Source organism: Alligator mississippiensis, unplaced genomic scaffold (genome assembly GCF_030867095.1).
Source record: "Alligator mississippiensis isolate rAllMis1 unplaced genomic scaffold, rAllMis1 scaffold_21, whole genome shotgun sequence".
Lineage (NCBI taxonomy): Eukaryota > Metazoa > Chordata > Crocodylia > Alligatoridae > Alligator > Alligator mississippiensis.
The window spans coordinates 6,288-18,734 of record NW_026775376.1 but is presented as its reverse complement, the minus strand read 5'-3'; the positions used below and the strand labels follow the sequence as shown (position 1 = coordinate 18,734).

The following is a 12,447-nucleotide window of genomic DNA, read 5'->3' as shown; positions in this document are numbered from 1 at the left end:
CTTGTCAGAGGTGCTGCTGGAATGAACAGTACCTTTGTTTTCTTTCTGGATATTGCACAAGTTTCAAGGGGCCAGGTTTAAACCCTTGCAAGTAATTGTCAGGACTGAAAAGGTGACATGCATTTACAGAGAAGGAGCCATGTCCCATTAGCTTTCCTAAGACGAGCAACATTTTTAGAGATAAGGCTAGTTGCCAAACTAAGGTCAGCAGGATTTGCTGTACCTGCATCATGGAAAAACACATATCAACTCTGTATTTCCACAGTTCTGAGAGGAAACAGCTTCAATAGCCTGCCTAGTTCTGGGCTTCCATGAAAACCTCTGGACTGTTGACCAGCGAGTGGGACAACAAGCACAACCAAGAGCCAGGACCAGACTCAGATGGGCTCACCTCACACGGAAGACACAAGGTCATGTAAGATCTTGAAAGAACCACCTTGGGCCTCGAGAGAAGGTTTCTGTTAAGCCCACAGCCCCCTGCACCTTGGTTTTGACTCTGGGCACAGCGGGAATGATAGGGATGGGATGGGATGGGATAGAATCCCAAGGGACTGCTCCCTTCAGGAATCAATAGATTCAGAATTATTACATCCCTTATGGACAGACAATGTACGGGATCATCCTTCCTAAAATTGCTCGAGTCTTCACTGGCATTTGTGGGATAGAACCATTAAAAAATAACAAAGTAATAATCACATATTAAAGCATAAGTGTCATAATGGGTAAACTACCTGTCATAGATCATGTTTAGGAGCATTTACATACAGATCCATCCATCCATCCATCCATGCATCCCAGAGAACATTTCCATACTTCCTTTACCTAAATTTATTGAGATTTTGAAAAAGAATATCAACTTTCAACCTTGGGTGAAGAGAGGCTGTCTTCACATACATTTTTACATTTAAGGTATTTTTCAAAGTAGCCCATGGACAATAATTACTTTTAAAACACAAGTTGTTAAAAGGACACTGAAATTAACAACAAGTTAAAGGTTATCGCCATGTAGCATGGTTTCATGTAGACTGCAATGTTCATATTTTTGCTAGGAGAATATAGTATGCAGTTTAGACCACCTGATCTTTCTGCTAGTTTTTACTTTTACTCAAGTGCAAATGCAATAGGGTCTTGTCTCTATACCATTTGCCATTTAATGCAGTGTAAGCAAGATAAGGGTATGAGCATGCTTTATTTCCTAGGGCACCCCCTGGAGTAACTAGGAACAAGGGACACAAATTGACAGACAGCAGATTTAGGTTGGACATTGAAAAGACCTTCTGCACCATAAGGGTTGCCACAATCTGGAATTGGCTCCCGTGGGAGATGGTGCTCTCCCCTACCCTAGGGGTCTTTAAGAGGAGGATAAATATGTACCAGGCTGGGGGTCATCTGAATCCAGCGCTCTTTCCTGCCGAGGGCAGGGGGTCAGACTCAACGACCTACTGAAGTCCCTTCTGGCCCTAACATCTATGAATGTATGACACGGAGCTAGGCAGTCGTAGCTTGACTCCAGAGCAGGGACAGGCAATTATTTCGGGCGGAGGGCGGCTTACTGAGTTTTGGCAATCCATCTAGGGCCGCATGACAGGCAGCCAGGGGCAAATACATATTAATTTTCTAAATTTTTTAGGGTCCCCGCAGGCTGGATAGAATGGCCTGGCAGGCCACATCCAGCCCGCGGGCCGCATTTTGCCCACCCCTGCTCTAGAGCAGTGGTTCTCCACCCATGGCCCACGGGCCACCTGTGGCCCAATCAGCACACTGCTGTGGCCCATGTGACATTCTGTTAAAAAAAAAGGAAAGATTGCTGCCTGCAGCTTGTTAAAGTCAGGGATCTGGGTTTTCCGATTGCCATGGAAAAATGTGGAAAAATGCAGATTTTCCCATTTTAAGGAAAAAAACATGGATTTTCCCCTTTACAGGAGAAAAAGAAAATGCAGGAAACAGCGGGTTTCCCCTTGCAGGATGACAGATTTCCAGCCTACAAGGGGCGATTGGGGTTGCAGGGAGTAGGAGGAGGGTGACCGGAAGCAGGGGGCACCATGTACATGTACACAGCTGCACATGGCAGCTAGGCAGTAGGGAGAGAAGCTCCCTCCAGGTAAGCCTATGCAGGGGAGGGGAGGGCAGACTGAGGCCCCCAGTGAGGGAGGGCGGGAAGGAGGGAGTGGGCAGAGTAGGACAGGGACTGGGGACATCACCCAGCCAGGCCAGCAATGTGAGGTTGCGGGGCCAGGTCAGGGAGTGGGATGGAGCCACAGTTGGCTTGTCTGGGGGGGCAGTGGTGCGGCCAGCTCCCCACTGTTGCGCGCACACCCAGCAGGGTATGGAAGGGGGCACATGCCTCCCAGATTTGTGCGTGGGGTGGGGGTAGATGTGGGCTCCCTCCTGTGGGCTTGGTGCCCTGTTGCCCTCCCCCCAGGGGATCTTGAGGGCAGAGCGGTGCAAGGAGGCTCAGTGCCACTGCATGGATCCCCCTGCCGGCTGCGCCACCATGTTGATGCGCCCCCTGCCTGCCTGGCAGCAATGGGGGGCACGAGTCCACACTGCAACTGCTGCTGAGCAGGCAGGGGGCACCTTGCCATGGCGCTGCGGCTGGAGTAGGGCTCCTGGCATTGGACTGAGCCTCCCCACCCACCAGTGCCAGGTTCGTCCAACTGAGTGCCAGATGCTTTAGTGGGAGGGCAGCATGGTGCGAAGCCCTGAGTCTTCAGCGGGCAGTCTGCATCCACCTCCCCACCACAGCCTCCGCTCCAGCCATGCCACCTGTGGGGAAGGGAGAGTGGGGGCAAGGGAACCCGGCTCCGCGCTCCACTCCATCCAGAGCAACCATCACCTCCCACAGACAGCAGCTGGGGCTCGGGCACTGCTGGGGGGCAAGGGGCTGTGGGCCCTGGCCCCATATCCCTGGCAGCTGGACCCCTTCAGCTGTGGGGTGTGGCCCACATAACAGGGACTCCAGAGCAGGCAGCTATATCTGTACAGGACCAGGACATGAGTGCAGGGGCAGATGAGTGGGGTGGGGGTGCACTTGCACTTTTCTTTCATTGCTGGCCTACCCAAAGTTTAAAGAAACTGCCTGGGAGTGGCAGCATCATTTCTATTCTGGCAGCAATGAGGAAGTCACTTGACTTCATGGCTCATTATAATCCACTTGATTCCTTCCCAACTCTTCATTTCACAGGTGTTACCAAACCGCTGTCCTTTTTTCCACCCCTAAATAAATGGCCTTAATGTCCCACTAATAAAACTTCTATTTCTTCTGCAATTCTGCTGTCTCCTCACTGCTTCTGGCAGTATAGCTCTGCAAACTGCTTTTAACTCAGGTGCAAAAACAACATGCATTGGATGCACTATCAAGATGGCCAAAACTTTATTTCGGTTTAGGAATGTGAGAAAGACGTACATTTAACACTAACGGCTCCAAGAATAAATAAACAATGGCTTTTGAGCATTTCTGAGCATTTTCCTCAGCCCCTCATGATTTCTGCAGTCTCACTGGCTCGGTCCAGTCTATCTATTCATCAGCAGCCAATGCTCTGCCCCGAGTGGAAGAAAGTATCCATGCATGCTGCTCAGTACTTTTGTCAGGCTGGCAAAACAAGGCTGCATCTTCATTGCAGACTGGATAAAAGCTCCTTCAAGCTGACTGTTTGGCCCGTTTCCATTCCCGTATGGACAGGGGTGCTCCTCTTCCTTTCCTTTTTGTCCATGTGACCTCTACTATACTAGAGCAGTGTGTCCTTGTAAAACTAAACCTTTACAGCCCCATAAACAGTGACTTCTGGTCACAGACTAGGCACAGATCACTGTGACAGATAAATTTCACATGTAGTGAAGGGGCAAGATCCCTGCTGGGGTCAACTTCTTTAACTGACTTCCATGGTTATCACACAGACTTTGGCAGTTCACTGTGAGGTGCTATCTGCCCTTTCATGACTCCCCCTGGCCTGCTTATAGGCAGCTGGAAATGGCCAAACAATACTGTGTGTGTCTAAATGCCCTTTACATGACACCGCATTGCATAGATATGGAAGGGAAGGCTATATTCTTCCAAAGGCCTTGTACCTTTGCAGCACTCTGCCCAGGGCTCCCTTCACCTCCCTGTTGTGCAGACTGTAGATAAGGGGATTCAGCATGGGGTTGAGAACAGCGTAGAAGACAGAAACCACCTTGTCCTTGTCTGGGGAGTGCTGTGCCTGGGGCTGCATGTACATGAACATCCCCGTCCCATAGAATATGGTCACCACAGTCATGTGAGAGGAGCACGTGGAGAAGGCTTTCTGGCGCCCTGCCGCAGAGCCAATCTTCAGTATAGCCTGGATGATGCCAATGTAAGACACCAGGACAAGGAAGAGAGGGACCATGAGGGTGAAGAAACCACCTATAAACAATATTCCCTCTGCGTAGGAGGTATTCTCACAGGATATCTTGATAAGGGCCGGGCTTTCACAGAAGGAATGATTGATGACATTGGGGCCACACAGCACTGGCCACAAGAAAGGTAAAGGAACGGCCATTGCCAGGAAGCCAGTTGCCCATGAAGCTGTTGCCAGGTTGATGCACACTCTCCTGTTCATGATAGTATTGTAGCGCAGGGGGTTGCATATGGCTACATAGCGGTCAAAAGCCATCGCTGTGAGGATGAAGCATTCAGCAGAGCCCAGGAACACAGTGACGAATGCCTGAGTTCCACACAGCTCGTAGGAGATGCTTTTGCTCCCTGTTATGATGTTAGTCAGCATTTTAGGGACCACAATAGAGACATAGCAGATATTCAAGAAGGCCAGGTTGCTGAGGAAGAAGTACATAGGGGTGTGCAGTTGAGAGTCCAAGGAGGCCAGTGTGATTATAGTGAGGTTTCCCAGCACAGTGACACCGTAGACCAGGGAAAACACCACCAAGATGAGCCACTGCAGCTCTTGCTGGTTAGACAGTCCCAGCAAAACAACCTCTATAACCACACTGTGGTTCCCCCTTCCCACCTTGCTCTCCCTGCTAGACCCAGAATTGTGTAGGCCACATGTGGACGGACATATGCACAGGCCTGCAGAAAGGGACAAAAGGAATTGTGGGTTAGAATGACAGCATGGGAATTGACCCTGATGTTAGGAAATGTTGCACAACGAGTAGCAGTAGAGATTCAATCTGCCACCTCTTGAGTTGGAAACACAGGGTTTAAGTAGGTGGTTTGAGAGACCTCCTATGCAGGTTTGCCTGTAAAAGGAAACAAATATCCTACTGGGACTTCAGGGATGTTGAACTGAGTGGTGAAACAAGTCCAGAGGTGAAACTACACCAAGGTCTGAGCGTGGTAAAAATTTACACAGAGTAGTATAATCATAATATGCCCAGTGCATCAGAACTGACCCACAGATTTTACCTAGCTCTATAAATGCAATACCTGCATTCAGCACAACAAAAAACAACGGATGCATTCCCTCTTGGTTTTTTTCTGTCAATCCTAAACAATCTTGTTCTTGTGCTAGCTTCCCAGAGCACATGCTATGAGAATTTAATTCTAGACCATCAAATGACCAGAGAGGAAACACTCCTCAGGAACATTACTTCTTGCTCATATGTGAAGCAGTGATTAACCAGCAGTGGCACTTCCCAAAGTAAGGAAGGGTGACAGATTTTGGCCCACAGTGAGTGGACATAGGGAGCTCTGTAGAGTTGATATTTTGGCGGGGTGAATTGCTCTTCTCGCTCTCCTCTCTGCACACAACAGAGTGTGCCAGATTGCCATGGCCCCTCACACACTGAGCACCCATGCCATCCTGAATTGTTCCATGCAGTTAACTCATTGTGAGTTTCTGGGGAGGAAGGTGCTATTCAGAGTGAGTTTGGGTATCCAAATTTGACCGTAAGAGACTAGAGATGAGAGAGTATCCCATATCCTGGACTGAACTCTAGGCACAAAGGTGACTTGTTTCTGAAAGTACATTGCACATCCTTCTGCCTTTAATTTTGAAGAGTCTGTCAGTGCTTTCTGTGGAGCATTAGGGGAAAAGGCAAGAGCAGGAGGCAACTGATCACTGGAATGGCTCAAGTAACATTAAGACCATGTTGCCAAAGCAAGTCTGACTTTTGATTCAGAAAAGCAGAATAGCTCTGGTTTCTGAAGTGGATCATGGCAGTGCTGTTCCCCTACAGATGTGCCTGGCACACACACGAGAGCACTTGCTGCAGTATGGAGGAGACTTGGTGAGACACGGTGCTCCTTGCAAGAAATGCAAAGCAAAGCCTCGCACAGCAATCCTGGACAGGACTACGGATCTTAGTTCTGCTCTGGACACACCCTGGCCATGCCAAACTCTTCGTATACCTAGGGATTTGTTAGACTCACAGGACCACAAACTGTGGGCTCAGCCCCTCAATGAGCTGTGTCCCAGGGAAGTCAGATGGAGTGGAGAGAGAGCAGTGCCAGCCAGGACAGAGCCCCTCATCTGTGCAGACTGCCGGCCCTGGAAGTCCCAAGAGTCAGCAGAGACAGAAACAGGCACAAAAAGGTAATCAAAGGGAATCTCAACTCACCTGCTACAATGCAGTCAAGTTCAGATGTCAGCATTTGAGCAGGGTGAGAGCCACCTCCTATGAGACAAGCTAAATCTTACTGGAACGACACCCAGAAATTAAGTCTTTGAGCCTCCCTTGCAAGAAGGCTGGTAATGCAGCTCTGTACTATTAAGCTAAGAGATGCAGAATGCTCCAGGGACGGTCTCCCAAACACACAATGACGTCAATGCATAGCTTTTACTGTAGACACCTCTCCCTGTATTTCACTTTTAAGATGACACAATATTTTTTGGATCAGCTGTTTAGTGTTACCGTGAACCCCACAACTGGACACAGTGCGTTGTTTTCACTTGACTCCTTTCAGAAACTCTTTCCAGGATTTCTGAATTAGAGTATGCTAAGATGTAAATGTTTTTTTTCCTTAACTCATCTGTATATTGCATGTTGACTAGGGATAGTTCCAAGTTTATTTGCAACACAAACACAGGATGAGATATGAACTCATGGTGTGTTATAACATGAGGGAGCACCGCATGTTATGGATTTGGTGTTGGGGAACACAATGGACAGAACAGAAGTGTCTGATGCATTACTACAAAGGTCAGACCGAAAGTAATAGCTCTTGGATTTTTTAATATTATTGAAAAAATACTTAACTAGGCACAGATACAGTGTACATTGATGTTGAACACACAGCTATTTTCTAACGTATCCCCCTCTCTATCAAAGGCATTTGTGCACTGGCAAACAAGGACATGTATCCTGATATTGTATGAGGGTCAGTCAGAAAGTTATGCATCATAATTTTTACCTCCTAAGTATGCTGTAGACATGGAGGGCATTCTGCTTGATCTCTTGCCTAAGGGGGCCATTGTCAAAACAGAGATCTATGTCACGACCCTAAAGAAACTGAAATAGTGCCTGCAAAGAGCCTGTCCTGATAGAGATGTGCCCCTGGTGCTGCTTCTGCATGATAATGCTTGTCCACATACATGTCTTGGAAAAAGACAACTGATGATGAAGGAAACTGTTGGAAAATAACTTGTGTGGTCAGCAATGCTGTAGAATTTTTTTGTGCAAGTTTATCATTCTTTCAATGATATTTGGCTGAGAAAAAAAGAGAAGTTATTGCTGTCTTACTGGCTCTGGTATTTTCTGGACATTTCATTGGTGCTTGGTGTGGTGATGCTAAACACAAGGGCATATACAAACATGCTGGGCAACTTTGCCAAATTAAAGCATGGGCCCACATAATTTTAAGTAGTCCTTGTTAGGCTAAACCCTGGATAATCCACCAAAGTGAGTGTATTCCACTTAGCAGAAAATGACAACACTTTGCCCCTGGTAATAAGGAGCCAGGCAGCTGTGAACATGCTATCCCTCCGCCTGCCCATAAGTCAAATTTCTACTCCTTACCTTCTGCTTCTATTTCACTCCCACTCTGCCCCACCCAACACACACACACACACACACACACACACACACACACACACACACACACACACACACATTGGCCATCCAAAATGATCTGGTTATCTCGTGGGAGCTACTTGGAGAAAACTAAGCAGCTACATAAGGCTGGGCAACCCATGGAGCTACGCTCTGCTAGGACAAGGGCAGGCAAAATATGGCCCGCAGGCTCAATCTGGCCTGCCAGGCAATTTCATCCTGACCACGAACACCCACCAACTAACTGCGCCCTGCCCAGCCTGTGTGCCTCATTCCCGCCCTCATTCAAGGGCCGTGGCCCAGCCAGCACACAAGGAAGGGAAGGGGTCTACCTCTTTATGTGAAGGAGCAGTATACTTCCCTACAAGCAGAGATTGGCACCCAAGGAGGACAACTTGAGACCCTCTGAGTTAGAATATGGGGAGTGTGTGATGAAGGGGATATAACTGTAGGTGTCTATTACAGACCTCCTAGCTGGGAGGAAGAGCTTGACCACAAATTTGCTAGGGAACTGGCAGAGGCTGCACGCTCTCAGTGCATGGTTGTCATGGGCGGCTTCAACCACCCTGACATCTCATGGGAAGAGCATTCAGCCAAATCTGATCAATCACGAAGCTTCCTCACTTGCATTGGTGAACTCTATTTGACCCAAGAAATCTACGGGCCGACAAGAGGTAAGGCACTACTGGATCTGGTACTGGCCAAAGGGGATTATCTAGTCAGTGACCTGAGGATCGAAGGAAAGCTTGGTGACGGTGATCATAAGTTGATCGCTTTCTCTATCCATCACAAAGCTGACAAATAAGTCAGCAATGCAGAAATCTTTGACTTCAGGAAAGCTGACTTTCACAAGCTCAGGAGGTTGGTCGTTGAGGCTCTGAGAGACCATGATCTGACAGGGAGGGGAGTCCATGACGAGTGGTCGCTCCTTAAGGGCGTGATCCTAACAGCACAAAAGAAGTCCATTGCAGCCCATAGGAAAGATAGAAAAAGGGCTGGAAGACCCCCTTGGCTCATTAGGGAACTCATGGACCTCCTGAATCTGAAAGAGAAGCTTCTAAAGGATGGAAGCTGGAACCACCCCTAAGGAGGATTATGCAGCACAGGCCCACACCTGTAGGGAGCAGACCAGAAAAGCCAAGGCTGAAACCAAACTCAAACTGGCAATGGGAATCAAGGACATTAAAAAGTCCTTTTTTAAATATATGGGAAGTCGGAAAAAAAAAAACAAAGGCAACGTCGGACCCTTGCTGAACCAAATGGGGCTACTAACAAGTGACACCCAGGAGAAAGCTAATCTCCTCAACGATTACTTTGCATCAGTTTTCCACCAGCCCAAGGGGATCACTCTACATGACAGGATGCAGGACTACCAGGGTAAGGGCAATCATATGCCTATAATTGGTGAAGATCTTGTGAGCAAACAGCTTGAGAGGCTGGACATCCACAAGTCAGCTGGCCCAGATGGAATGCACCCAAGAGTGCTAAAAGCCTTGACTGACGTCACAGCACAACCAATGGCAAGGTTATCTGAGATCTCGTGGTGCTCAGGAGAGGTTCCTGAAGAATGGAAGAGGGCCAATGTGGTGCCTATCTTAGGAAGGAAGGAAGGAAGGAAGGAAGGAAGGAAGGAAGGAAGGAAGGAAGGAAGGAAGGAAGGAAGATCCAGGGAACTACAGGACAATCAGTTTGACCTCAAACCCCGGAAAGATCTTGGAAAAAATCATCAAAGAAACCATTAACAACAAGCTAACAGAAGACAATGTTCTGAGAGAGAGCCAACATGGCTTTGTTGCGAGTAGGTCTTGCCTGACCAACCTAATTTCCTTCTATGCCCGGTGATGCATCACCTGCAGAAAGAAAAAAAAGGTTGATTTCATATATTTAGATTTTAAAAAAGCCTTTGACTTGGTCTCCCAGGGTGTCCTCATGATAAAATTGGGGAACTGCTGCCTCGACAACCTTATGGTCTGATAGCTGGGAAACTGGCTCTGTGGTTGGACCTAGAGAGTGATAGTCGATGGAACACAGTCAACATGATGCATGGTGACTAGTGGCATCCCCCAGGGCTCAGGACTAGGACCATTATTCTTTAATATAGTCATAAATGAGCTGGATTCAGGTGTCAGAATCAGACTGGCTAAATTCACAGATGACGTCAATTTATGGGGAAGTGCAGTCATGCTGAGGATAGGCTGGCAATTCAGGCCAACTTGGACAGGCTCACAAGGTGGGTGGATAAAAACCTGATGACATTCAACACAGAGAAATGCAAGGTACTCCACCTTGGGAGAAAAAACCCACATCACACTTATCAGCTCAGCAGTGCTACACGCACTAGCTCCACAACCAAAAGAGACTGGGGGGTCACAATTGACCACATGATGAACATGAGCCACCAATACGATGCCGCAGCCAGCAAAGCAAATAAAACTTTGCTTACATCTACTGATGCATCTCAAGCAAGACCCAAGAAGTCATCCTCCCACTTTACTCAGCCTTGGTGACGGCTGCAGCTGGATTGCTGCATCCAATTCTGGGCTCCACACTTTAGAAAGGATATAGAGAAGCTTGAGAGAGTCCAGAAGAGAGCCACAAACATGAGTAGAGGTCAAGAGGACAGGCCTTATGAGAAGAGGCTGAGAGGCATGGGACTCTTCAGCCTGGGGGAGCAATGACTCAGGGGTGATTTGGCAGTCTATAGGTATATATGGGGTGTGCATCAGGAACTGGGAGAATGCCTGTTCACCAAGGCACCCCAAGGGAAGATGAGGTCTAATGGTCACAAACTGCTGGAAGACCATTTTCAACTGGACATAAGGAAAAACTTCTTTACAGTCCGAGTCTCCAGAGTCTGGAATAGATTCCCCCCAGAAGCGGTGCAAGCACCTACTCTGGATACCTTTAAGAAACACTTGGATGCTTATCTCGCTGAGGTCATCTGACGCCAGCAGACCTCCTGCCTCTTGGGCATGGGGCTGGACCTGATGATCTCACGAGGTCCCTCCCAGCTCTAAAGTCTATGAAATCTATGAAACTTCTGGGTGCGGCTGCTGCTGACACTACTGCAGCCATTGGGGGACCTGTTCAGCCTCCCGTGTCCCAGCAGCTTCTCCTATCTCCTTGTGGCAGCACTTGCTCTGGGAAGCAGGTAAGGAAGTGGTTGGAGCAGGGGGAGGCAGAGTTACAGCTGGGCAGGTGTGCAAAGCATGGGGCTAGTGAGAATATGAAGCCCGCGCCCACTGGAGCAGCAGGAGTGTGGAGCTTGGGTGGGTAGAGTGTGGGTGTGAGGGAAGGTGGGGGTGTGTGGGGATCCTCCCAGACACTCCCCCTATGGCACACAGGCCCCACCGTGAGTGGCAGCAGCAGCAGCAACAGGAGCTTGGGGCACACGTGACCTGCGTAGCTTCTGCTGCCTGGCAGCGCACAGGTCTGGCCACCACTGCACATGGTGGCAAAGAGTGTAGCCAAGCCTTCCCGCCTCTATCGCACAAGGCTCCCTGCAGGGCACACGTAGCTCCCAGCACTCGTGCGTCACCGGGGGAAGCCACGTGCGATGGAGCCGGCTGCCTTCCCCGCCCCCTGCTGTGCAGGTCCCCAGGCTGCTGGGAAGTAGCAGGGCGGGACTCCCCCCCACTTCCAGTGGAGTTCCAAGGACTTGCACGGCAGCCAGTGGGGAAGGCAGCTGGCTCCATTGTACAGGTCTATCCTCGGTGGCACACGAGTGCCAGGAGCTGCATGTACACCATGGGGAACCCCCCACAATAGAGGTGGGCTGGCCTGGCTGTGCTCCTTACCACCATGTGCAGCTCTGGCTGCAGCCAAACGCCACCCGGTGGCAGTGCCTGTGCAGGCCATGAGTGCTACAAGTGCCTGCTGCCTGCTGCTGCTGCTGCTGCTGCTGGCAGGGGCTGTGAGCCATTGTGGGTGGGTGTTGGGGGTCACCATACTCTCCCACCTGTGATGGGCAAAGAAGCTATTACCCTGAAATAAAATAGTTCACATAAGACAAAGAAGCCATTGTTCTAAAGTACAGTGAACATGCACTCAAGAAATGTCTGTTGCTGTGCAGTTCTTGCTAACATATCATAATGTAACCATTGCCTAACTTTTGCTTTTGAGAAAGTATTAATTCAGCTAAAACAGAAAAATGCTGATAAAGAAATGATCGCAACAAGTATTGCTTATTTGTTAACCCTGTAGTCTTGCCTTGTTGTAAAAGTATAAAAGAACGCCCCACCCTTCAGTCGGGGCCATTTTGCCTCTTTGCAGGCTTATGGTCATTTGCTTGAGCAAATAAATTGCAGTAAAGCCTTTACTCGTGTTGCCTGGTTCCTATGCAGCTAGACAAGGAACTCCAGGGAGTTTTCTCCCATGACACACCCTCCCTCACATCCCACACACCCACGGCCTGCCCCCACATGCACCCCCACAGCATACCTTATGCCTCCCCATACACAGCCACAGCCCATCACCACT

General features: G+C 49.0%; 1 protein-coding gene across 1 annotated transcript; it reads right to left on the bottom strand.

Moving 5' to 3' along the window:
• Positions 1-4,043: 4,043 nt before the first annotated feature.
• LOC132247327 (olfactory receptor 2B6-like) lies at positions 4,044-5,047 on the bottom strand (the record flags this gene model as incomplete). The annotated part of the gene is made up of 1 exon (XM_059720188.1): positions 4,044-5,047. A coding segment is annotated over one exon (1,004 nt), but the record flags the coding sequence as incomplete, so codon positions are not given.
• Positions 5,048-12,447: the final 7,400 nt, after the last annotated feature.